This window comes from Trachymyrmex septentrionalis, unplaced genomic scaffold, assembly GCF_001594115.1.
Source record: "Trachymyrmex septentrionalis isolate Tsep2-gDNA-1 unplaced genomic scaffold, Tsep1.0 scaffold9, whole genome shotgun sequence".
Classification (NCBI taxonomy): Eukaryota; Metazoa; Arthropoda; class Insecta; order Hymenoptera; family Formicidae; genus Trachymyrmex; species Trachymyrmex septentrionalis.
Window position 1 is genome coordinate 469,310 of NW_017306091.1, and position 25,355 is coordinate 494,664.

The following is a 25,355-nucleotide window of genomic DNA, read 5'->3' on the forward strand; positions in this document are numbered from 1 at the left end:
GTTGAATGAACCTCGGATTCAGTTATTGTCACAACCGACGGGATAATAACATTACGCCGACGGGCCGATAAAAATAATGTTGCGTAACCCGAGCGATTTCGCACTCGCTCGAGAATATATGCACATGTGCCCTCCTCCCTCCCCCCGCGAGCGTTATTTACGTTTTCATTCACGCACATCTTCTTGCTATATGTGTGTTTGTGACCGGCCTGTGTGAAAGAGAGAGAGAGAGAGAGAGAGAGAGAGAGAGAGAGAGAAGTACCGATCGGACCTTTCTATACATACATTCACGTAGCATATCGCTGAAGCTCAGCGCGTTTCTATCGAACGGATTAACTCCGTCGTGTGCGATAACGTAAACACTCTGACTTCGGTGACAATGGATTGTACGAATCAAACCGGCGTTCCCAATTCGCGCCAACTTGAATCGACTCGGACGTATCTCGCGTCCGAAACAGAATTTCTCCGCAAAACGCGTATTTCGAACCGAAATTTGATGACTAGCGAATTAACGGGCCGAAAACACTAAAGAGAATCCTAAAATCGTCTTTTTCACTGATTATTTTTTAAATAAATATTTTTGTAATAAGTATCTTTCATAAATAAACGATAATGTAGTCCAAACCGATCGACTTTATACAAAAAAATGAAAAAAGTTAGCAAATTACATTACCGACGTAAAAAACGAAAAAAGTTAGCAAATTACATTAATATTTTTCGCATTGTGAATTATTCATTATTTTTAGATTGCCATTAACATATAACGATTAATATTCTTGTAAAAGATGCTTGTTAGCATAAAAAAATTATTAATTTGCTTGTATAATTTAGTAAGTGATATTACTATTTTGATTCTGCTCATGAATGCGTTTTAAGAATGAAAAAAGATTTTGGCGCGCAATATGCAGAGTCAGAATGTAAATAAATTCACACGACAAGAAATATATATTTAAGTGCTAAGATCTTACTAAAACTTAACAAGATTAATTATTATAGATACATTCTCATCGGTCTAAATTCGTATATTGTTTAAAAATTTCTTCTAGCATTTTTAATATTGGCTTTATATACAATTTTTGTACTTTGTAAAAGAATTTTGGACTAGAGATTACATTTTTGAACTGAGTTAATTTGTTATAATTAGATTTTGATACTTAATACGGAATTGAAAAATTGGAAATTAGGGAATTATCAGGGAAATTGAAAACAGTAAGAAAAATCAGCGAATTTAGCAAAATTTCTGAAAAATCAAAATTCTTAACTTTAAAGAAGTTTGATATATAATACGTACATCACATTTTGTTTTCGGTGACAATGGATTGTACGCATCACCCAGTTTTTGAATACTATCAACTTAACTATTAAAAATGCAAGCTATGTTAGCAACATTTAATAGTATTTTACATACATTACTGTATTAAATTAATCTCACAACAAAATATTTAGTGATTACCTAAATTAGAGCAAAAATACAGAAAATTTCAAAATTTTATTGAAAGTCAGGAAAAATCATAAAACTTTGTTTGGAAATCAGGGAAAAGTTATGGAATTTGACGAATTTCCCCTGTAATATGAAAGATTACAGGAAAAATTCCTCAAATTCCATAACTCTTCCCTGATTTCCAAACAAAGTTTTATGATTTTTCCTGACTTTCAATAAAATTTTGAAATTTTCTGTATTTTTGCTCTAATTTAGGTACCACTAAATAGTTAGAAAATTTATACATATGTGTGAGTGCGATATTGATGTTCTCTCTTGAAAAAGGATGGCAGATTTTTACTCTTTTTTCTTTTTTTGGAAAGGTTTAACATATTTAGAATGAGATTTACTCCAAAAAAATAATGAAAATCTGCTACTCTCATTCAAGAATGCAAATTTTTCACTTTTTTAAATAGTGGCAGCATTTTAACTATTTTGAATTGAGATTTCGCTCCAAGAAATTTAGAGAGTAGTAGTGCATAGTGATGTATCAATGACATAAATTGCAGGTCCTGCTGAATCGGTAAAACAGACGACTTTAGGATCTTCCTCCTCTGCCGCTCTCTTAACGATCGCTTTTAATTTAATTCGACCGATAAGAACGAGCCATTCGACTCGAACGCGCCAAAACGGAGCAAGAGCTTTTGCTTTTCGTTATCAAAAAGTATGGATAACGAATCTTATATGCATGATTTAAATCTACATTTCCGCGATTTCAATCTACATTTGGCGTTGAATGTCCGAATATTCGTCTGTCATGTACATTTTTATTTCGGAGCGCGAATCGGATAGCCGTATTTAACGTTAAATAACTAGTCTCTCTCTCTCTCTCTTTGTATCGAGGATATTTTAAACGTTTTTACTTTTATCAACCGTTTTTATCGCGCTGTATTTTATTCGCGCGGATCTTTGTCGATATTGCGATCTAGGTGGTATCATACATGTATTTTCTCCCCTTCCTTCTCACTCCACATTGAAATTAATGGAACATGGGATGAGTTTATTTTATTTTTGCATAAAGGGAACACACAACGAGATCGTATAGACACACGGAATCTCAGTGCCCAGGCTTTTACTGGGGCACACAAATTCGCCGATCGAAAAGTGCCGAAGTCGTACGACGTTCGCCGAACGCTTGTCGCGCCACGATTTTTGCGTTTTTGTGTGCGTGTGCGTGTCTGTGTGAGAGTCTGGAATCGTACGATATCATATATCCAACGCACAAGACGATCTGTGTGCTATACATTCGATGGAGATACATTCGGGACGGCGATGAAATTGACAACTTCATGATTTTAGACATTAGCGATCTATCGGCTACGTTCAAAGTAATTGAAAATGGAGGAGGAGGAGGGGATAAAAGAGAAAATCTTTCTCGGAGAAAAGATACGTCGCGAAAACATAAAATGTTAACGGGAATAATATTATTAGCGAGAATAGATAGTAGAGTAAACTGACTATATATACGGGAATATATCGACTTCGGATAGAGTTCCCGAGACCGGAGCCAGGGCTTTTGGGAACGAAACGATTCGCTGGCGCACGGTAAGCCGAGGCTCGGCGGAAACGGCCGAGCGACGGCGGCGAACGCTTGCCGCGCCATCGAAAGAACGCCCTCCGTTTCGACTCCGACGAGCCAGCGCCAGCCAGCTTAGCTAAACGCGGAAATCTGTAAACCGAGATCTCGGCGACGACGAGGAACGAGCGACCCCGATAAAAAGGATCGCTTCTTGCTCAACGTTTCGTATCGCGCGACCTGCACCTCTCTCTCTGTCGCGCACGTTATTGTACGCGTTAAAGTCGCGGGCTCTCCAAGCGCGGATTATAACCTGCTTGACGCGTGGACACGCGCACGCACGCACGCACATATTCACGCAGGCAAACAGACAGGCAGTCAGGCAAGCAGGCAGGCAGGCAGGCGCGAATAGAGGGACGACGATTACGAGAGACGCGACTATTACTGTACTACGTAACTCTACGTGCCTCTTCTAAAGTTCCATCAGCCTCGGTACCGTGACACGGAGCTCTTTGGCAGACTTTATTGACACAACATACGACGCTCGCTGAGAACGAGGTGGCACGCACACGGCAGTAAAACGATGGCGTTGGCGGAATAAAAGCGCGAGAGAGAGAGAGAGAGAGAGAGAGAGAGATAAAAGGCTCGCGCGCGTCCACCAACGCGCGGAAAAGGGGGGGACGGGCACAACCAGGAACGAAACAATCGGGAATGTAAAGTCCGCGTTTAACCGGTATACGCCAACGATGGTCCGGTAATTTTCTCGCTCGCGAAATCCTCTCCGAGAGGAGAACACTCTCCTTCGTTTCGCGTGTACGTTACTCCGCGCGGTTCGACAAACATGTGAAAGCGCGACTCCACACGGTGCAAAATACGTTTCCGCTTCTTTTATTGTTTCTCTCTCTCTCTCTCTCTCTCTTCCTCCGCCTCCCCTTGCTACTCGTCGTGCTTTAAGTGGAGAGCCGGGTAACGCCTCTCCTTCGATCTCTCGCGTCATGCCGAGAGTCCTTGTGCCGGACGGCCTATGTACCGTACATTCGCTCGTACGCCCGAGGAAGTGTTTAATCGCCATCCGCACGGAGCAACTATACGCGGCCTGGTAGGTGTAATGATGTGCTTGAATTTTCTTTCGTTCCTCTCACTCCGTTCCCCTCACCTCTCGCGTTATCTCCCTTCCGCCAATCACGTCTCTCTCTCTCTCTCGCTCGCTCGCTCGCTCCATCCCTACCTATACCATTTCTACTCTATCCATCTCTCTCGCCGATTCTATAGCTCTCCTCGTCTCCGTTCCACTCTCTTTCTCCTTCCCTCCTCTCGCTCTACCCGCCCCTTCTCTACCCTGAATGCACGCACACGCGCGCGTATTCACGCACACGCAGCGGGCCCGCCGCTCGTTGTGTGTCGATGCCTCGTTGTGACGGACGAGACCCCGTACCCAAATGCGTGTACACGCGGGCACATGCACACACCGATTTCGACCGTGGAGTATACACACGGTTGTTGTGCGCTCCGTGGACTGTGGCCGAGAACGACGCCGCGTGCCATCATCGCGTTGCGACGACAACGACGGCGAACGATCGTAGGCAGGATCTCTCGTTCCGCCTTGTACCGCTCGCTACGCGGAATACGTGTGTGACAAGAACGTACGTTCGTGCGCGAGATATATACTAACCGCCGCGCGCGCGGACTCGAATAACATGGGCGACATCGCCGTTGCTGGGTTCTCGCTTCGCTTCGCGCCGCTTCGGACGGCCGTCGTCGTCATCGCTGCCACCGCCACCACCGCCGCCACCACCGCCGCCGCCGCCGCCGCCGCCGCCGTCATCGCCGTCACCGTCAGTATCGACGTCGATTGATTTTCCAGACGAGGAACACGCGATCCTCCGCCGCTCCACCATCGTCCGAGAGCTGCACGAGAGCACGCCCGACGACGTCGGTTCGCCGCGTCGTCTGTAGCCACGAAGGCGGCGCGAATCGCGCTAAACAGGATCGCCGACGTAACAGTGAGCACAACTCACGCGACTTTTCATCGAGTCGGTCTTTCGTACAACTGCAACTCACCTTGTTAAAGTGATCTTCCTTCGTTTTCTCTGACTTCGGAATCCATTCGCTGATCGAACTCGTGTGTCTCGTATGAATCGCGATTGTCAACTGTTTACGTCAAGAACGTTTCCGTATCTTGTATTTTTAACTAGTGCCCCGCTATCGCAGTGACTGAATATTTGTGATGGTTCTACAGTGAGAACGTTCACTAGTGTGCTGACCTACTTCAAAAAAATTACAACTGATATTTGTTGACTAATCACATGATGTATGAATTTGGGATAGTCGTGTGAAAAGTATTACAAAATGTATCTTCTTATCAGCTGTTTAAAATCACGCCCATACAGTTTTGTTTATCATAAATTAACTGTAGTAAAACACTGTGAAACTCGAATCAAATAAGATGAAGCTTGCACCAAAATTTATAACATTTCTTCTCAATCACACATTTGTATTTTATATTATTTTTCTTTTATTTTTATAAGTAATCTCTCTTTTTTTTTATTATTGCAAGTCGTTATCCTATGGTTTAATTTGGATTGCAGGAATTATCAGGACAGAATAGTAACGACAGTTCGAATGGACCAGCTTGCCCAGGGACACCGAATTCTCAGGGGATGAGACCTACCCCGTCACCAACAGGATCCACAGGTTCTCGCTCGATGTCCCCTGCTGTTGGTCGGTCTTTTTTACGTCTGTCTCTCTTTTCACTCGCATTTGTATTTAATAATAGAAGTTCTAACTGCTCTGTACAAAATATCCCAGAGTTACAGAAATGTTTAATATGTGATGATTTAGAGTTGATTCTCTTTTCTAAAAAGAAAATTTTACTTCTTGTTAACTTTTCAATATATCTGGGATGCTCTGTATAGTATGCTCAATGTATCCAAATAATTAATATGTTTGTGTTCTCTTTTTCTTAATAATGATATTGAAGAAGTGTAACTTGGATGTTATATAAGAGTTTATCTTACTATCGTCTTTTTCTTTCTTTTTTTTTCTTTTTTTCTTTTTTTCTTTTTTTCTTTTTTTGCATTCTATTATGTTGGAATACCTTTCTGAAAATTTATTCTTGAATGTACAGGCCAACAAAACGTTCAGATGCCTCCACGTCCGTCGAGTAGCCAGTCGGATAGTAGTGGGCCAGCACCGCGAATGAGTCACTCTCCTATGACCACTCAAGGTACAAATTCTGCTTTTTCTGCTTTTGGATACATTTGAGATACTATTAGCGCTACTTGCAACTTATTCTATCTTCATCGTTTATTAGATGTAAAATAAGGATAAAATGACACAAATAACGCTAATAGTGTCTCCTCGAACATACCTCTAATCATTCGTTTTTTGCGAGATATATTTATCTGTTTTCAGTGCAAATTGTCGCATTAAAACTGATAATAATAAGGTGAAATGATCATTGATTTTAGGAGCATACCAGCAACCATTGGGTCCTTCACCACATATGCATAGCTACAAAATGAACAGTACTGGTCCTGGTGTAGTACAACCGGGACCTGGTTCGACGGCTCTCGGTGGGATTAGTCCAATGGGTGGTGGAATGGGTTATGCAGCTGGTGGGGCAGCTGCAGGTCAACCTGGAGGTTATCATGCACAATCTACGTATCCACCTCCTCGTCCTCACATGCAGTTTCCACAAGGATACCCAACACCTGCGAACTCGCAACCGCCACCCAACAATCAGTATCAGCCTCCCAACAGACCCAATAACTTAGTACAATATCCACCGTACACGGTAATAAACGTTTAATTTAATCGACAATGCATAGCAATGATTTATTTCGTCGTTGTCTAAGCTAATGTGTCTTGTCTTTCAGCATAAAATGGGCTTTAATAGTGTACCGCCGGGAATGCCACCGAGTCCGGGACCGCCGCAAGTTTATGGTGCTGGTGGTGCAACCGCAATGGTACCGCCAGGCGCTCCAGGAGTACCTGTCATTGGTAATATGGGACCGCCGGCGAGCTCGATGGGTCCACCACCACCGTCTCCTAATCACATAAGTAATCAACCACCACCGCCTACCAGTTCGGCAGTGCCACATTTACATACGCCGGCAGCTACGCCGCCTCTCAACCACGAGGGTAGCCCGATGCCACCGCCGAGTACAACACCGAATTCACATCCCGCGTCAGCACCAACCCCTACCAGCCACAATTCCGCAGATCTCACGGCTGAGACTTCCAACGACAGCGGTATAACCACGACTGCTTCAGGTAAGTGAAAATATCTTAAATCATGTAGACTTTCTCCTTTTATTATTGTCCACGCACAAATGAATAGCAAAATTGCATGTTTTATGCATAGGTACGTCAGCTATAAATGTCATATCTACTTCAAGTGGTACTGTGACATCTGTAATAACAACAGGTCCAGACGGCACGTCTCTGGATGAAGGTTCGCAGCAGTCAACGTTATCTAATGCATCAGCTGGTTAGTATTATTTATAATTATTATTTCTTATATAAATCTGTTTGTCTTTGTTTGTGGAATTTAATCTTGTAAAACTTGGGTCGTCGCAATTATTTTAACAAAATGTATTTACAAACAGCCTCTGGTGAAGATCCAGCATTTACACCAAAAGTGCGAAAGGAAATGATAGGAGGATATCACAGTCATCCTGCGACACCACAGAGCACTGTTCCGTCTCCTGGCGCTGCTAGCATTAATTCGATTCACGAAGAATATTCTGATATGAATAGTCCTGGTTGGCCGCGTACTCCTGCTAGTCCTGTACGTATTTTCCACATGCTTTCACACGTGATACACATTCTAAATTAGCAGTTAACTCATTATTACAGATAAAGTTTAAATGCAATGTATTATTTGCATTTTCAATATTTTAATATTTTACAGGTGTTTAACAGTCATGTGCCTCAAGACCCGTACAGATCTAAGGTTATTGTTTTTTCACTATAAATATTTGTTATATCGTCACGATGTCATTCCCCTTTTGCACTCCATGCTTTAGACATTTTTACTTTACACTAACTTTTCTTGCTTGGCACATGTGCATCGTATTAATCTCGCAGATATAATGCCATATTCATAAAAGCTACATTAAGTATATCGTTATCTTAATACTTAATATAGAATTTTAATAATATTTAATTTTTAACTTACATATTAATATTTTAAAGCCTGATAATATTTTATCCTGATAATATTAATGTAACTTTTTTTTTATTGGACAGTCAATAATAGCATAATAATTAACTACTTCTTTTACAAGATTGCAAAAGAATTATATAATATAACTTGCATTTTTTAAAAAGTAATATAGTGATACAAATATTACACAGATTATTTATATTACATAAATTTTGCAGCAATTTCAAATGACGTTACGTGAACGATTTATTCAGACATATTAATATGCTTACTTCTTGTACTCAATACTTTACAAATTTTGCTTTGTATTTTATTTCTCTATATCCGCATAAACAGAAAATTTACTTGATAATAATTATCGCATGCATTAAATTACTGGGCTACATATTATGTATTGCTGTTTCATTTAATTTCTAACGAATATTAAAATATTTTTAAACATACATTGAGAGAAAGAAATAGTTCTCAAAGTCTTTAAGAATATTAATATTTCCTATTTATTTATTGTCGACTTATTTGATAAAAATGTACGTTTTATTAATGATAAGAATAATGAATATCTTAACAATTGGTGTTAATTAAAAATGTTTACCAAATGGAGAGGAAAAAAAGAGAGAGATATATAAAAACTATATTTATGCATGTTAGATAATTGCTACGATTGGGATTACATTCGCAGCTTTGCAAGAATAATTATTCTATATTTTAGTTAGATCGATAATATATGACGAGACATTTCTGACGAATTGTATTAATAAAATTTTACACAAGATTCTCATATAAGAGTATGCTAAAGAAGCGTAATAATTGCGACTTTCAGAAGACAGATAGTCTGGCAAAATTATACGAAATGGACGAATCGCTAGAACGAAGGAGCTGGCTGGATAAGCTAGTCAACTTCATGGAAGAACGAAGATCACCGATCACCAGCTGTCCTACCATCTCCAAGAACCCCCTCGATCTATTTCGGCTTTACCTCTACGTGAAGGAGAGGGGGGGCTTCATGGAGGTATGCAAGGTGCAGTGTAGTTCCATCTAGCCCTTGGTGTCTTACATAGTTTTTGTATCGTTTTTATGTATTTTTACATTCTTTATACTTGTTCTGCACACTGTACATTTTTGAGGTGTCTTTTGTTGATTACTCCTTGCTATTGGTGCTCGATGATTCAAAGTATTTCTAAAGTTTGCATCGAGCAAAACTTTGATAAAACTTTGATAATTTATCGGAGTTCAAATCAAATTGAAGTAATTTGTATTGGAACACCTCAGAATACGCTTTGTTTTTTACGTCTAGTTGAATTGTGCATGATACACGTTGTATAGTTGTATTATTTTTGCTATTAGTATCCCTTTCTCATAATCTGTGTCTAAATATTAGGAAAAGAAAGAAAAAGAAATGCTTAACATATCTTTTCTTGAAGTAGTTGTTCAACAGTCGAATATGGAAACACCCTGATCTACAAACCTTGGTGCTATATGGAATTATTCTAATAATCACACAACGAAGATAAACTTTTAATATCGAAATATTACAATAACGGTAATCGTTCCGATTGTACTCTGTGTATTTCTCTCATCCTTTTTTTAATTTTTTTTTATACTTGCATGCGTTTTTAGAGATTTCGCCGATCCATATCATTTTTTTTTGAGACCTCAAGGCTATAAAACGTCGGCGATGCCTTTTATATTATTGCGTTTCTTTTGGACATGCAGATTTTTTGTCTGTGTTTGAAATTCGACGTGAAACTGCTCTTTTGCGAGCGTAATAAAAAATACCTATGTGTAATTTCTTTCTGTAGGTGACGAAAAATAAGACGTGGAAGGATATAGCTGGTCTATTGGGCATCGGTGCCAGCAGTAGCGCTGCTTACACTTTGCGCAAGCATTATACGAAACATCTGCTAGCATATGAGTGTCACTTTGATCGTGGCGGTGTGGATCCGCAACCCATTATCAATCAGGTCGAAGCGGGTTCGAAGAAGAAGGGATCCAAGGGAACTGCTTCCGTACCATCGCCGGGTATGATTATTTAGTAAATTAGTAAATTATATTTTACACATACATATACAGTGTGTACAGCGATTTTTTAATATCCTTGAATCTTGAAATAATTCTGAAATTTAATGTATCTTGAAAAACCCATGCAATTTCAGGACTGAGAATTTTTATCATTCTTTCATTCCGAAAAAATCTCTTACTCCCTAAAATATTATTTACTTGTGCAAAGCTTTCTTGTATCAAGAAACTTTTCAACTAAGAAACGATTTGTTCTCACAGGTTCTTCCAATTCTCAAGACTCCTTTCCCGCTGCTGGATCAAGTAACGCTTCTATGGACGGTTATGGAAGCTACCAGGGTAGTTATGCAGGCGGCACACCTGGTGGCCCATCGTCAGAGTATACACCGCCACCACCCAGGCCACCCAGCCAAAGCAGCACACCCTCCGCCCATCAAGGTACATTTTTAACATTTCTTCTTGGTTATGCATGCCATTAGAGTCATTTTTATCTCTGTTGTAATACATACTATAGAATTTGTCGAATACATTTATTGTGATTTTATCAATAAACGTTATCAAAAACTTTATAACAATTTTGTTTTTGAAGGAATACAACAAGGCACTTACCAAAACACAGGCTCTTATCAGAACTATCCTCAAGAACAATATATACGGCCGCAGGGAAACTCGATGTCTCAACAAGGAGAGTTCAATCAACCGTACTCTCCCAGATCGCATTATCCTCCATACGTACCGGATGTCGACAGGTGAAAGATAGGCGTTCACGTATTTCTTGTTTCAATAATGTTCCTCGGAGAAAAACATTCATATTTATTTTCGTCGCGTACAGGGGATATCCGAGTGGTAACATGCCGCCAAACAACGCTACTGGACAGGATATGTACAACAGATACACCAGCGGTGTCAATCAACAAGGTCCCGCTAGTTATCCTACGGGAACGCCTCCTAACGCGCGGAGCAACAGCTATCCTTCGGGACCGCAGACTCATCCGGTCACTGTGCAACAGCAAACGGCGACTAGCCAGCCTTCCTCGCCTTCGCAACCGCCAACTGTGCCGTCATACTCGTGTCCGCAAGACTACTATCGACAGGAACAAGTAATACTCGATGTCTTTATACTAATCATATTTGATAATATGGTAAAATTAACAATCTTTCATATCTGTCATTGCGTTGCAGAGTGGATATGGAGCGCCCGCTGGAACTCAAATATATACCACAAGCGGATCGGCTAACAAGAACATGCCACCACCCCCTCCAGGTCCCACTCAACCTAGACGCCACCCAGACTTTGCCAAAGACCAACAGTATCCCCAATATAATCAACAACGACCAGCGTATCCAGGTGAGATACTTTAATGTCGATAATCATGTATTACTATTTCAGAAGAAGTTTTGCTAAGTGAATATTTTGAATTTTAATTTTGATTAACCTAAATGCTATTTTTTGTTGCAGGATGGCCAAATACAACTAATCAGTACAATAGTAATAGTGGAAACAATAGGGTTCAATACCCGAGCCAGCCGGCACAATCGCCATCACAACAACCACAACCACAACCGCAACCGCCGCAACAAGGAACCCAAGTCGTCACCGCTGCCCCAACTGCTCCGGCAGTCAACATGGCTAGTAATCAACAATGGGCCAGTCAGTCATCGAATAGGCCTTCATGCCAACCGCCTATAAACGCTATAGCGCACCCGCCTCCACCGTGGGATCATCGCTACACGAATCAACCGTCCCCTTTGTATCCAACACCCGGAAATCATCAGGTACGTGCTTAATTCTGTAAACAATATTCTTGTAAGTTGATAAAATAATTTAATATAATAACGAAACTTAACAAGATTTATAGTATCTGCTGTAAATCGGCATATTTCATACTTGGTATAATCTTTAATTGTTTCGTTATCATAGTTATCATAGTTATCGTTATCATAGTTGCCTAGAACTATTTGTTTCATGATATGTGATCGTTTCAATCAAGCTGTTTCATAGACAAACGAAATTGTATTCTTTTACGCAGACTCAACTCGGAGTAAATCCCATGATCAGCCAACAACCGACGTCAAAGAGAGAAATGACATTCCCTCCTGACAGTGTAGAAGCGATCACGCCTCTTTTGTACAAGCGACGAAAATTGACGCGCGCTGACGTGGCGCCAGTAGAAGCTTGGCGCATTATGATGGCTTTGAGATCGGGTCTGCTCGCTGAAAGCTGCTGGGCCCTTGACGTATTAAACATTTTGTTATTCGATGACTCTTCAGTGAGTATATTTTTTGCTATCATAATTATTTTAAGAGAAAAAAACAATGACTATACAGAAATTCACATGAAATTAAAAAGATAAAATATGCAATAAATGTGAAAGATATACAATAATTTATATCAACGTATCTTTCGTGCCGCAATTATTTATATATATTGAAAACTTAATTAACATAAAAAACGCTCATATAAAAAGATATTAAATATTTTTATATATAATAATAAAATATAAACACGTATATACAACACGTATATACAAAAAATGTACACACACACACGTTTACAGGTAAGTTATTTCGGATTGACACACCTCCCCGGACTACTGGACGTTCTGCTGGAACACTTCTCGCGTTCTCTCTCCGACATGTTCGAATCATGTGTAAACGACGACGATCGCTATTGCCAGGCCGCAGATGGTCCGGAGGTAGACCTCGGTGCGGTAACGCGCCCGATCGATTCGGAAGATCGGACGAAATTGCTGTCGACATCGAATTATACGTATCTCTCGAGGAGAGGTCGCCCCGTTAAGATCGTCCCTCGGGATGACGATTTGTTTGTTTTGGACACCCGGAGGCCTTGGGATCATCAGGAGTGCGAGTCGGAAACCGAGCCGTGGCAAGTCGACACGAACGCGACCAAATACATCGTCACGTGTTTTCAGTCTGAGGTGGGCTCGGTGCCTTTCGCCCGTTTATTAAGGGACGAGAAACCGCCGTTATTGCAGAAGGAAGTTGACAGCACAGATTTGAAAGACGAAGCCAAAGCGGATAGCGTCGGTGGTGTCCACGAGACGTTAGACTTCACTCATAAATCCGGTGAGCTTGGCGACAAGCAATCTAATAAAGACAGTGGCGAACGCAAGCAGCAGCAACAGCTGGACAAGAAAAAGAAGACGAAAACTTTGAGTGACGTGCTGTCGAGGATCAAAAAGGAGCCGGTAGAGATGAACGATCTCACAAGGGAGTTGTTCGAGAAGAAAAATGACGGTTTTAAAAAGGATTGTGACAGCGAAGTGACGAAAGCAAACAACAATATGGGTGAGCACTTTGGCAGTGATATGTCAAAGAACGACGAGGACTCGTTGCCGACGCAAAATGGACTGAATGAATCGGTAGCGACGGTTTCAGGCAACATTGATAATACCATAGATAAAGCTGAGATCAAGACAGAAACGACGGATGAACATGAATTGCTAACGACGAGAGACGACAGGGAGGGACCAAGATTACAAATAAGAGATCCGGCAGGAACGTTAAAACGACGGAGGATAAGTGACTACGAGGACGAGAGCTACTCCAGGGACGAAGCGAGTCTTTACCTGGTGACAGAAACGCAGGACAACCTGGCTCGTCGTTGCGTGTGCCTGTCTACAATCTTGAGGAATCTCACTTTTATCCCCGGCAATGAAGCGGAATTCGCAAAGAACGTTACGTTCCTCAGTCTACTTGGCAAGTTATTGCTATTGCATCACGAACATCCGATACGGGCGCAAAAAACGCGCAATTACGATCGTGAAGAGGACGCAGATTTTGCGGACTCGTGTAGCAGTCTACAAGGCGAGGGTGAATGGTGGTGGGACTTTCTCCATCATGTGAGGGAGAACGTCCTCGTGATGGCCGCCAACATATCCGGCCATATGGATCTGAGCCAGCATCCGGAGGAAATCTCGCGGCCTGTGCTTGACGGTCTTCTTCACTGGGCCGTATGCCCGGCTGCGCATGGTCAGGATCCTTTCCCAACGGTTGGTCCAAATTCCTCGTTGTCGCCGCAGAGACTCGCGCTTGAGGCTTTGTGCAAATTATGCGTTACCGAGTGCAATGTTGATCTGGTAGTGGCGACGCCGCCGTACTCACGATTACAGAGACTATGCTCGGTGCTGACTAGGCTCCTCTGCCGCAGCGAAGAACAGGTGCTGCGTGAGTTCGGCGTGAATCTACTGCACTTCCTGTCAGCCGCAGACAGCGGCGTCGCGCGCACCATCGCCCTGCAGACGCCGTGCGTTGCGCTGCTCGTTGCATTCATCGAGCAGGCCGAATCAAGTGCAATCGGTGTCGCTAATCAGCATGGTCTCGCGGCTCTGCGCGACAATCCCGAATCGATGGGAACTAGCCTGGATATGTTGCGACGTGCGGCCGGCACGCTGCTCAACCTCGCCAGGCATCCGGATAACCGAACTCTCCTTCTGCAACACGAGTCCCGCCTGCTCGCCTTGGTGATGAGCCAGATCCTGGATCAACAGGTCGCTGCGATAGTCGCGCGTGTGTTGTTCCAGTGTTCGAGGGGCACGTAACTCTCTGTCGTCGGTCGGAACACTAGTACGCGATTCGCGCGGATTATTATTAACGATGCCGACGGTGACAACGACGAATAAGACGCACGCGACGGCGACGATGTTGTGATGGTACGACGTTGTGTACGGACGGCTATAGTGCGTTAAAAAAGGCGAACGTTGTGGGGAAAGCGGGAGATAGACGGATATATATGATGGAAAGAGACGAGGGAGAGTGACGAGGCGAGAAAGACTCGCGGGCGACGTGATAGAATACACGAGTGAAGGAACAAAAGTGCTGATTAAAAGCCATGGCAGCGCAGTTGTAGTTTTATATCGATTAAACAGGAAGTAAGAAAGTTTAATTATTGGTGTTAGCGTGTAGGTATACCCGATGCGATATCCGCCTGCCGGTATACCTTCCCCTTCGATGAATTGGAATAATATCGATAGTGTAAGATATTTCATAGTTAATGAAAGAAAAAAGATACATACATACACAAAACAAACACACATATATAGAAAAACATGGATCATCATGCACACATCCCATATCCACTGAGTATATGCACACAACACACAAACTAACAAACACAGGCACATACCATAGGCATACATGCGCGCGTGTACAACCACAAGCGTGGACATAACGTACACACATATACATATATACAAAACACACACACACACACACACACACACACACACACACACACACATACATATATATATATACACTCTCACATATGCATACGCAGTAAAAAAAAAAGAAAATGGACTTTCAAGAGACAACGGTCAGCTGCATAATAATATATATACCAAGAATCATGTCGGCGAACCTTAATGGTGCGATGTGGAATGATATATCGGATGATGATATATATAAATATTAAACGATAATATAATGCAAATTTTTATATTTGCATGTTTTGTGCTGTAATTAGCGAGTAATTAAGATATTTTGTAGATAACACACTTCCATTTGAATCTTATTCAATTTTCGTGCTGCGGCTACGGTGGCGCAAATATACGTTTGCGGCTGTAAGGCCGCAAGAAGTCTCGATTTTAGAAGCACAGGCAGAAACTAGAACTGAAGAAAGACATTGCTAGAAGAGAAAAAAATAATATACGTGTGATAAAGCCGCTGATTGAGAGGGAAGAATAACAGAAAGAAAGAGAGCATGAAAGCGAGATGGAGAGAAACAGCGAGGAAGCGTGCATGCGTGCGTACATGTTTATGTATTTGTGTATTGCGTGCATGCATGTATGTATCTATGTATGTATGTATATGTTTGAGTTTTAGAAAGAGGAAGAGAGAGAAAGACAACGAGAGAGAGAGAGAGAGAGAGAGAGAGAGAGAGAAGAACGGAAATGAGAGAAAGAACGAGAAAATGTTTGAGATAAAATGATGAGGACAGAGATGCTTTAGTACTCCTCTATTCTGAAATCATTCGGCCCGGGCTGTATTCCTCTATTCTGGAAAATTGCTTCCAATACTCTTATATGGCGGAACGCCGTCGATGTTCCGTGTTTGTATCATCCCGCATGGCTCGCTTTTCTTCTACGTAACGCGGCAGAGTTATTATGCGCGTAAAAAAATGCGGAAGAGGGATTATATAATATTATATACTATATATAATTATATATATATATTATACATTTTATAATAAATAGATTTATTATATATATTGTATAATATTTTATATATATAATTCCTATATAATATATATATTCAAGTTTACAGGGGAGGAAGAAGCTGTTCTAGAATAGAGAAAGGTTCCAGAATAAAGCGGCCTAGAGCACATGCCCGCTTATACGTGCGCGCGAAAGATGCGTGTGTGAGGCGTGTACGTGTTTAAAATGATCGCGCGAATACGGTATACGCGCATACGACGCGGCGCTTCGACAAACGGGGGGCCATATATGCGCGTATTAATGTAAAAGATGATTTGAGAGAGAGAGAGAGAGAGAGAGAGAGAGAGAGAGAGAGAGAGAGAGGGCGGAGAAAAAGATGCGTATGTGTGCGCGTGTATGTATGCACGGAGGATGGGGGTGCCGGTAGAAAAAGGGATGGGGACAGTGTCTGTGAAAAGAGAAAGAAAACATAAATATAGCTTGCGAAACTAAGTAACCGATTAATTTAGATAGTTACTTAAATTACCGTTAATTTTTTGCAGTAATTACTACTTGAATTCCTAGGAGATTCAGTAAATTTTTTCCTTTTTTTTTTTTCAATGGCTTCCTTTCGAACAAAGATTTGAAAGTAGAGAATTTAACTAACTGCAGTCTTTTTGGAATAAACGTATTTATAAACATAATTAAACGCCGTTGTGATAACAAAAAAGAAAATATAAAGAAAAAGAGACGGAGTAACGGAAGATGAGAAAACATTGTAGAAGCAGATGAAAACTGATTCTGGGCGATAATGTAGAAACGAATATATTAAAAAGATAAAACAAGAGGATTTTTAAATTTAAGCTCGATCGTGCCATTAAACGATTCTAATGGGAATATATTTATAACCAAGATTTTATGCTTTTTCAAAGCGCGCATATACGTTATTGTAAAACTAACAAATACCGATTGTCAGCTTGCACATATTTTGACGGTTCTTACGATACATACATCTACCTAATTGTAAAATCCCACTCTCACGAACATTTACGCAGCAGTTAAAGAAATAGAAAGAGAAGAGAGAGAGAGAGAGAAAGAGAGACGCATTCGAACTCGTCGTCGCACACCTTCCACTGGTATACTTCCTCGTTTCGTAGAAAGAATGAATTTAAGAGAGATGGAATGACGATTTAGTTTTCACATACGACGTGTAGCCGTTTAAAACGACTCGAATTCTTGCGAAGACATACGATTTAGAAGCGTGTTGAGATAAGTTAAACAGAACACTTTCCCTGATCCCAGCTTCTCCCCGACCCCAAAGTATCCTATTCTATAGATATCTAAATACATGTAGTTCTTAAATTATTTACTTTAGTTCGAGTGGAGATGCCTGTAAGTGTAATTTACTAAGACTTTTTGTAAATAAATTATGAAATAAACTAGACGTACTTTATCCAAGACGAAGATGCGATCTGACTTTGGCAAGATAAATGATAATGATGATGATAATAATAATAATAAAAAAGTGTAGGGCATTAGAGAGATATATATATAGCGTTTTTCTTTTTTTTTTGCATTCACCGTATAGACTTTTATTACGCCGAACTAAATATGTAAATACACTGATCTCTTCATCCTCTTTGTTCTTTGTTTCCTCCCTGCGGTGGCCTCATTAACTAACTCCAAATATTCTCATTTGGAACAAATGCTGTTCTCCATATTCAGGATCATTGCGTTGTTCATTTTGCGACACAGCCAATTCAGGATGTCCTCGGCCTCGCTCTCCACATACCAATCTACCATAGATGACGATGTCTCTTTCTCGTTCTAGGAATAAAATTCAATGTAACCATCTTTTAATGAATATCAATTGAGTAACACTAGAACGCTCGATAACGTTTTAACTCCTAATGTTGAGTTTAAAATTCGAATCTGTTTAACGTAGTAAACCAACTTGGGAATTTTTAGCGGAGTGCAATAATTTTCTGTATATAGATACTGTGTCAAATCAATTTTCGAGATAGATCGGAACAGTTACCTCTATATGCAAAACAAGTTTATTCTTAGCGATGGTTGGTGGTGACAGCAATTGATTAGTTTCCAAAGTCCATTTCACGTTCCATGATCCCCATGCATTTCCTTTCTCGATATAGTATATCCGTCTAAAAAAAGAATCCAAGGATTTATTTCGTTTTACGTTCTGATTCAGAGGAAATTAACACGGCAATAATTTTACTCTTAAGATTTTTTTGCCACTGATATTAAGGACATGATATTAAATATTGTTAAACTTACTGCAAAGATACGAGCGTAATGTATTTTCCGTCACTGTGAAGCGTGGCGTGTCCCCAATAAGAATCGTTCTGAACGCAGTGACCTTTACTTATAGCGTTTAATAAGTACGCTCCTTTCGCTTTATGCGTCGAAAATGACTCCACGCCCTAAATCAAGATATTAATTGTTAAGTGAATAATACAAAAAACATGAATGGAAAGTCACAGGTTATCGTCTCGACACTCACGAAATGTGGATTAATATATCGCGGCAATCGCATTCTGGATACGAGGCCCACCTCTTGCGCCCTATAAGATGAACAATTGTCTTTAAAGCAAATGCTGTTAATGCACGAGAGAAAATGGTGCCGATAGTGCTGATACCTTTTTATTATATCCGCTATTACTTTCGAATAAGTTTTCAAACAAGAACTTTCCGCCTTGAAGAGCACAGATGTTTTCTTTCCCAATGTTTTGAAGAAATATCTTAATTCTTCTCGATGAATGCCTATCATTTGCAAGAGATTTAATAAAAACGTCGAGCCGGAAATGAAACAGCAATGAGCGAATCAACAGATGTGCGCAGCACGATATGTGATCCCACTTACATCCACTCGTACATTACGACCAGCAATGATCTACTCACTATTCGTCGACGTAGTGATCAAGCCAGAAGTCTCCAAATCAATTTCGGTAGCGAATGGATGATCGACTAAAAACGCCAAAGGCGGAACATCTGGATTTCGATAATTCGTATCTTTCATCTAAAACGAAATGTAACGACTGTTTCAACTTCTTATTTTAACAGTTTAATTAATTACTATATAAAAAGGAACTTATGAATGTTTTCAGCTGCAAATACTAAGAGTCAAACCGAAGTTTTCTTTTATAATGATGATTCAATTTTTATTGGATTTATGGAATCAAAGATTTAATCATCAGATAATTAATGTCAAAGATTAAAAGCTGATACAGATGAGCTATTCAAGTTTCTTGTAAAAGGAAACGGCTAATTTTTAGTTCCACCACACAGTTTTATAGCGTTTACCTTGTAATGAAGCGTGTGAGCGTCATGGCCGCTTAAAAATGAGGCTTGTATACCATCGGGCGTAGCATATCCTAGCTCGCATGCGACCTCGTGTGCCAGCTTCTCCGCAGACTCGTCCCCACACATTAATAGCTATAAATTCATTTCAAATTAGCGTTGTTTTCAATAGAAATGAAAGATGTACCATCCGTTTGCGACATATATCATGTTTCTGATTGCTCACCAAATCCGGCTCGCAGAAATTGCTCCCTGGCGATTTAAAGTTGTAGCCATACTGATTTCCCAGGACGGTAGTTAAGCGGACCAACACGTGGAACTGCTCCATAATCTGCGCCATGTAAATACGTGAAAGATGGGAGAAAAACCATTTGTTATCCACGGTCATGAAACTTTTTCGATAGTCAGGCAATCTAAATGAGTAAATAAAATTATGAAACTTACTATTGCTCGTCTTTCAAGTTCCATCAAGTTTCATCAAATTATAATCGCTTACCTGAATTCAACGTCCCTCTTAAACGTACCCTTCTCCGCATATTCGAAAATAAATCGAAGAACATTGTGATAACCAAGCACGTTGTTGAAATTACGCGTGTTAGTTCCGTCTGCATTAGCCAATAATCTCAAGCGTAATGCTATCGGGGAGATGTATATCTGCTCTATTAAACCTTTTCTTTTGTTGTTTGGATTCTACAATTCAAATACATGAATTAAACGGTGTCCATACATTTACGATGTACTTAAATTACATGCAAGAATAGATATTACATTACTAATATTGCGGACCGAAGGAACGCGCATATTGGACACATCTCTCCTTAGTTTCGCGGCAATCGAATGTTTAGTTTCCGGTGTTTTAGGTATTAAATTGATCAAGGAACAGAGGAAGGCCTCTTCTATATTCAAATTAAACTCCCTGACGATGACACATATTCCTCTGAAAGAATATTATTTGAAAATTATTATGAAAAATATCAGTTAACAGGCGATAATGTCATTTGCATTGCGCACGCACTTGTAAATAATGCTTCTTAATTTGCGTTGTTTCAGATACGAGAATTCTAAGCAATGCTTCAATCTGCGGCTTCCAGCATAATTCACAAAAGTCTTTTCCAAGTTAGGATATAGAACTACCGGGAAAGTAGCTTCGTTCAGTTGATTATCGATCTGCAAAAGACGGAAAAATATGTATATACGAATATATTACAAACGTGATCTCTTACCTGTATTCTATGAACGTATCCTTGCAAGTAACAAAGCGTCGTGGATTCTCTACAATGTAACCAGATACCTGGCGAATACGTTCTTCGCAGCTTGCCAAAGAATGGTTTGGTCATCTGCATTTTTGTGAAGTCAACCTACAAAAAATTTAAAAAATTCTATTAGAGACGGATGTTCGCTGTGCAATAAGCAAAAGAAATATTCACAATACAAGAAAATATTATTTTCTTCTGTGTTGACCTATATAGCAATATTCTATATTTAATATTTATCATTCAAGATGTTTGTGTAATGAACAACACTTTTATTAAATATAAAACCGAACGAAATTTATGTAACTATCAAAGTTGATAAGTTCTATATAACGAATGCAATTACATATTTTTTTATATAGTTTGGAAAATTAACATTAGACGTACGTCAATGAAATTCTCAAGCTGTGCCGTCTTCGCAGAATTCGTGTATTTATTTTCTAACCAGGCGCTTAGCTCCAGCGATAGATTCCTCCATCGTTTGCTAAAGTAAAGTTCCCAATGCGCGGCTGAGTCGATCATACTAGCGTATAGTAACTCCCGTCTGGGATTATGAGGATTGGATTCATATACAACCTACAAAAAAAAATCAATCTTCAATTGATTACATCCGAAACAAGCAATATGAAACAAGCAATTATTCTTCACTTACAACACTTATTCCGATAGCTGCAATTGACAAGAATATTTCTCTTTTGCTCGCTTCAGGATCGATAATACTCTTCGCTTTAAGGTACACGCTCTCGTGTTGTGTGAACAGCATCACGCGTTGTTCACCTTCCATATAGCTCACCCAGTAAACCATTGCTTCACCCTGGTGCATATGCTCCGACATTTGCGACTTCGCCTCGGATTCCGCGCTAGGAACGTGATTGACACTTCCGCTCGTATCCTCCGACCACGACTTCGTATTCGCTAGCGACTTTGGAGTAACGGAAGAATAAGACGCACTGTGGCGTCGTTCGATGGTTATGAAAGATACTTTTTCTTGCCCACAACCATCCTAAGAGCAGACATAAGCAACTATTAACATCAAGCAATAAGTTTGCACAGAGAAAGTAAAAATTTTTCTAAAAATTAGAGTGAGAAATTGACCTCCTTTTACGGGAGACTTGAACAAAGAATGCAAGAGAAGTCGGAAAATTTGTTCAAAAATATATATTGGAAAACTAAAGTTAATACTAGGAGATATTTTTTTCTATTACCGTCTCGAATTGTGCTCTGTAACCAATTGCGTTATTACTGTAAATATTCCAGATCAATTCTCTAGTTTGAGTAGGATCGTCCCATGTATATAATAAACTTTGAAATGGTTTGAGCAATGCGACTTGGCCTAAATTAATTTGATTCAGCTTCAGAAATAATTTGTCGCAGAGATTATCCACTCTCACTGGTATATCGCCGGTGATATATTTCCGGAATGTTATACGATACGGAGTACTGACGCCGCCTGCGATCTCCACGCACAGTGCCGACTGTGAATTATGAAGTCTTTGTAAGAAGCTTTTAAGTTACATAATACAACATTAATTAAATAAAATTCTTCATAAAATTTATAACTCGTTCCATAACTAGCGATCACATGTCTCTATCTTACCCCGTTATCCATTCTCAGCACAGTTTTGCCCGCATGCGTAATATCAAAGTGTTGCGAAACCAATTGGCTATTTCTCCACTTTATTTTCATCTTCATAGATTCAGTGGCGGGCCAGAATGACATCTCTTGCCCAGGCAAGAGATCGTTCCAAAGATCAGCCTCTTCATTCTCTTCCATGAACCTCAAGGCTCTCTTGGTTTTGTTGCAGATGAAGAAGTATGGTAGAAACGTTATGATCTTTGTGAAGACCGGCGACAAACGTGAGCTCTCTATCTCTGTTAAAATCTGATATTTTCGGCCGCGTTCGATATCGCGACATATGATCAATGACATCGACGTAATCCCATCCAGTCCAAATGGCATTGACCATTCAGATTGATGTGCTCTTAATCGTACCATACTCTTCTTATTGTTCTTTTGAGAGAATACCATTAATTCTTCCTCCGGCATCTCATACGTTATATGAGAATGACAGTCCTAAAAGAAAAAAAAATGTTATTAGTAGATCATATATTTATATCGAAGGAACCTTGTCGTTGTTTGATTTACCTGGATAAACAACGGTAAGCCAGATTTATTTATTATCCAATATTGCGATTGTATAATAATGTTCCAACTGAGAATTTTACACAATTCTAAGCACAGCAGAAATGGCTTCATTAAGTCTGACTCGCTATCTGTAGACATTAATACGAACTTGCGCTCCAGATTCATATTTAGTTTTACCGTACCCATCCAAGACATGCCTAAATAGTTGTGTACCTATATAAAGTTATTGAGACAGTGTGTAATTAAAAGAATGCAGCCAAAATATATTTATATATAATAGTTTCTTTCAAACGATGATTGTACGTACCTTGAAAACAAACTGTACGTTATTGCCATGATTTAAAGAATGCATATTTATTTTCTCCCCGGGTTCGATTTTCACTTCGTAATTGATGCCAGGTATACTGACATCGATGACAAAAGGTAGCTGATTATTGAAAATAATAGGTGGAACGATATTTATCAAGTAATTCGGCACTTGACAACCTGAGGGACGGGTCGTTAATGGGAGTTCCGTGCATATCGCTCTGACACAGAATATATTACGATTATTATCGCCTTTCGCTTCGCAGCATACGTCCTTAAATGCATTTGCTATACCCCTCAAATCTTTCCAATAAATTCCTTCTTCACTGACTTGATATTTCCTACAGATAATACATTCGTTAATATATTTATTTATTTTATTCTACAATCTTTTAAAAATCCACATTGTCGTGATTTCATATTTTACGCACTCTAGGTATGCAGGAAGAATGTGTATTGGGCAATGATAAGCGATATATAAAGGAATATTATATGTTGCGTCAGGTTCTATGATCGCCATTCTCACATTGTTATCAAAAGGATTCGTAGTTTCACCGGTTAGCGTCAGATTCAATTTGTCTATCATCGCTTTCTTGTAATAAAGTCCCAAGGCGTATGAGGTTTCGTTTCGAAACTGAAATATTCTCTCGATCAGCGAAAAATAAAAGCAATGATAAATGAACAGATAAGCGAGATCACATTACCTGTAACGGAGATCGCACGCAAATCGTACGATGCAAAAAATTGTTTATGGATGCCTCTATCACCAGGTAATAACGAACCTCGTGTCTCACAGGACGAAGTGCTACGAGATTACGCGTTTCTTTCTTCGGGCAATACACCAACACGTCTTCGAATCCTGCATTAAGGATAAAAAGATAGATATCTATTTTGTATATTTAATTATCTTTGAAGTATATTTGCAAAAGTTACCTTCAAAGATGATACGAAGAAGTTCATCGGTTATCGATTTGTAGATATGCACTGGTGAGTCAATGGGGAAAGCTTTACACTCCGATACGATCGTAGTGGTTTCCTTACCAGCCCATTGGGGACTCGTGAGATCCGCCTGTTCGTTCTCAGGACTGCTGGGCACACTGACTGGTGAACTTCCGTCATGAAAATTATATGCAGCTACGACACGCATGTCGTTATTCCCGTCTACTTGCTCTTGAACAAGCAGCTCAACTCGACTTGCGTGACCTATGTCGTTTAACACAGTTAATTCCCGTGTATTAGTGGGTACAAACGGAATTCCACCCCTCGCTTGTGTAAACGCGTTTGAAATTGCATTCCATGTTGCAATCATGTCTTGCGTTATAGTAATATTAACTTTGTTCTCCGAATACACGATGATATATGGTGCGGTGAGATTCGTTTTTGTCGGTACATGTGCGACAGAATTGCCTGTGCGAAAAATACAATAAATTAAAACGTTAGCATTAACAATTGATGTTTAATACATTTGCACGAGATCTCCAATTTACATACAACATTCAGGATTGCAATCCAGTATTAATTCAAATTCCTCATCCTCGTTTGTACTTGAATCGTCAGAATCGCTTTCTTCGCCATCACTGGTACTATTAAATAAATAACTTGAAATTTTTGTTAATTTTGTATCGTTCTCATCATCATCCGTGTCAGATTCATCCTCGTATGTATCATAGGTTTCAGGTTCTGTTTATTAAAAAAATATATTTATTAATAATTCGATATATTAAATAATAACACTTTTATGTAGCTGATAGATAAATAACTACCTTTTCTTGTAACTGAGATCATATCGACATCAGGTCCAATAAATGTCATATCTGTTATATCCTCCCCATTGTATTGCATATCTTTTTTTCTCGCTTTTAGTGGATCTTGCTTTATGTGATGGCAAGGGTCTGTCCAATCAGAATTAATCATATTCGCTTCGCCTCGATATATCTGAAGAAATTAAATTATGTACAGTCAAAACTACGTTAATAAATAAAAATAAAAAAAAAA

General features: G+C 39.8%; 2 protein-coding genes across 3 annotated transcripts in view; one reads left to right on the top strand and one right to left on the bottom strand.

The window, feature by feature from the left end:
- The window catches only part of LOC108755856 (trithorax group protein osa), a 19,975-nt gene extending 5,149 nt beyond the window's left edge, over positions 1–14,826 (top strand). The window contains exons 5-20 of one of the 2 annotated variants that reach the window (XM_018499195.1): positions 5,585–5,732; positions 6,124–6,222; positions 6,467–6,792; positions 6,875–7,271; positions 7,363–7,488; positions 7,607–7,788; positions 7,912–7,953; positions 8,987–9,184; positions 9,966–10,185; positions 10,444–10,620; positions 10,772–10,931; positions 11,015–11,282; positions 11,365–11,530; positions 11,642–11,958; positions 12,213–12,452; positions 12,741–14,826. In XM_018499195.1, coding sequence (XP_018354697.1) covers positions 5,585–5,732; positions 6,124–6,222; positions 6,467–6,792; positions 6,875–7,271; positions 7,363–7,488; positions 7,607–7,788; positions 7,912–7,953; positions 8,987–9,184; positions 9,966–10,185; positions 10,444–10,620; positions 10,772–10,931; positions 11,015–11,282; positions 11,365–11,530; positions 11,642–11,958; positions 12,213–12,452; positions 12,741–14,744 — 5,070 coding nt within the window. In that variant the 3' untranslated portion in view covers positions 14,745–14,826. The remainder of the gene's footprint in view (positions 1–5,584; positions 5,733–6,123; positions 6,223–6,466; positions 6,793–6,874; positions 7,272–7,362; positions 7,489–7,606; positions 7,789–7,911; positions 7,954–8,986; positions 9,185–9,965; positions 10,186–10,443; positions 10,621–10,771; positions 10,932–11,014; positions 11,283–11,364; positions 11,531–11,641; positions 11,959–12,212; positions 12,453–12,740) is intronic. The other variant, XM_018499196.1, reaches the window with a different exon arrangement.
- Positions 14,827–16,466: 1,640 nt separating this feature from the next.
- The window catches only part of LOC108755857 (vacuolar protein sorting-associated protein 13A-like), a 17,822-nt gene continuing 8,933 nt past the window's right edge, over positions 16,467–25,355 (bottom strand). The window contains 23 exon segments of the mRNA XM_018499197.1: positions 16,467–18,164; positions 18,376–18,499; positions 18,633–18,778; positions 18,859–18,919; positions 18,995–19,118; positions 19,257–19,374; positions 19,659–19,790; positions 19,882–20,068; positions 20,152–20,345; positions 20,424–20,592; positions 20,671–20,822; positions 20,879–21,013; positions 21,296–21,484; positions 21,561–21,911; positions 22,114–22,383; positions 22,506–22,982; positions 23,055–23,267; positions 23,362–23,701; positions 23,792–23,994; positions 24,065–24,219; positions 24,294–24,767; positions 24,852–25,040; positions 25,124–25,312. Coding sequence (XP_018354699.1) covers positions 18,030–18,164; positions 18,376–18,499; positions 18,633–18,778; positions 18,859–18,919; positions 18,995–19,118; positions 19,257–19,374; positions 19,659–19,790; positions 19,882–20,068; positions 20,152–20,345; positions 20,424–20,592; positions 20,671–20,822; positions 20,879–21,013; positions 21,296–21,484; positions 21,561–21,911; positions 22,114–22,383; positions 22,506–22,982; positions 23,055–23,267; positions 23,362–23,701; positions 23,792–23,994; positions 24,065–24,219; positions 24,294–24,767; positions 24,852–25,040; positions 25,124–25,312 — 4,727 coding nt within the window. The 3' untranslated portion in view covers positions 16,467–18,029.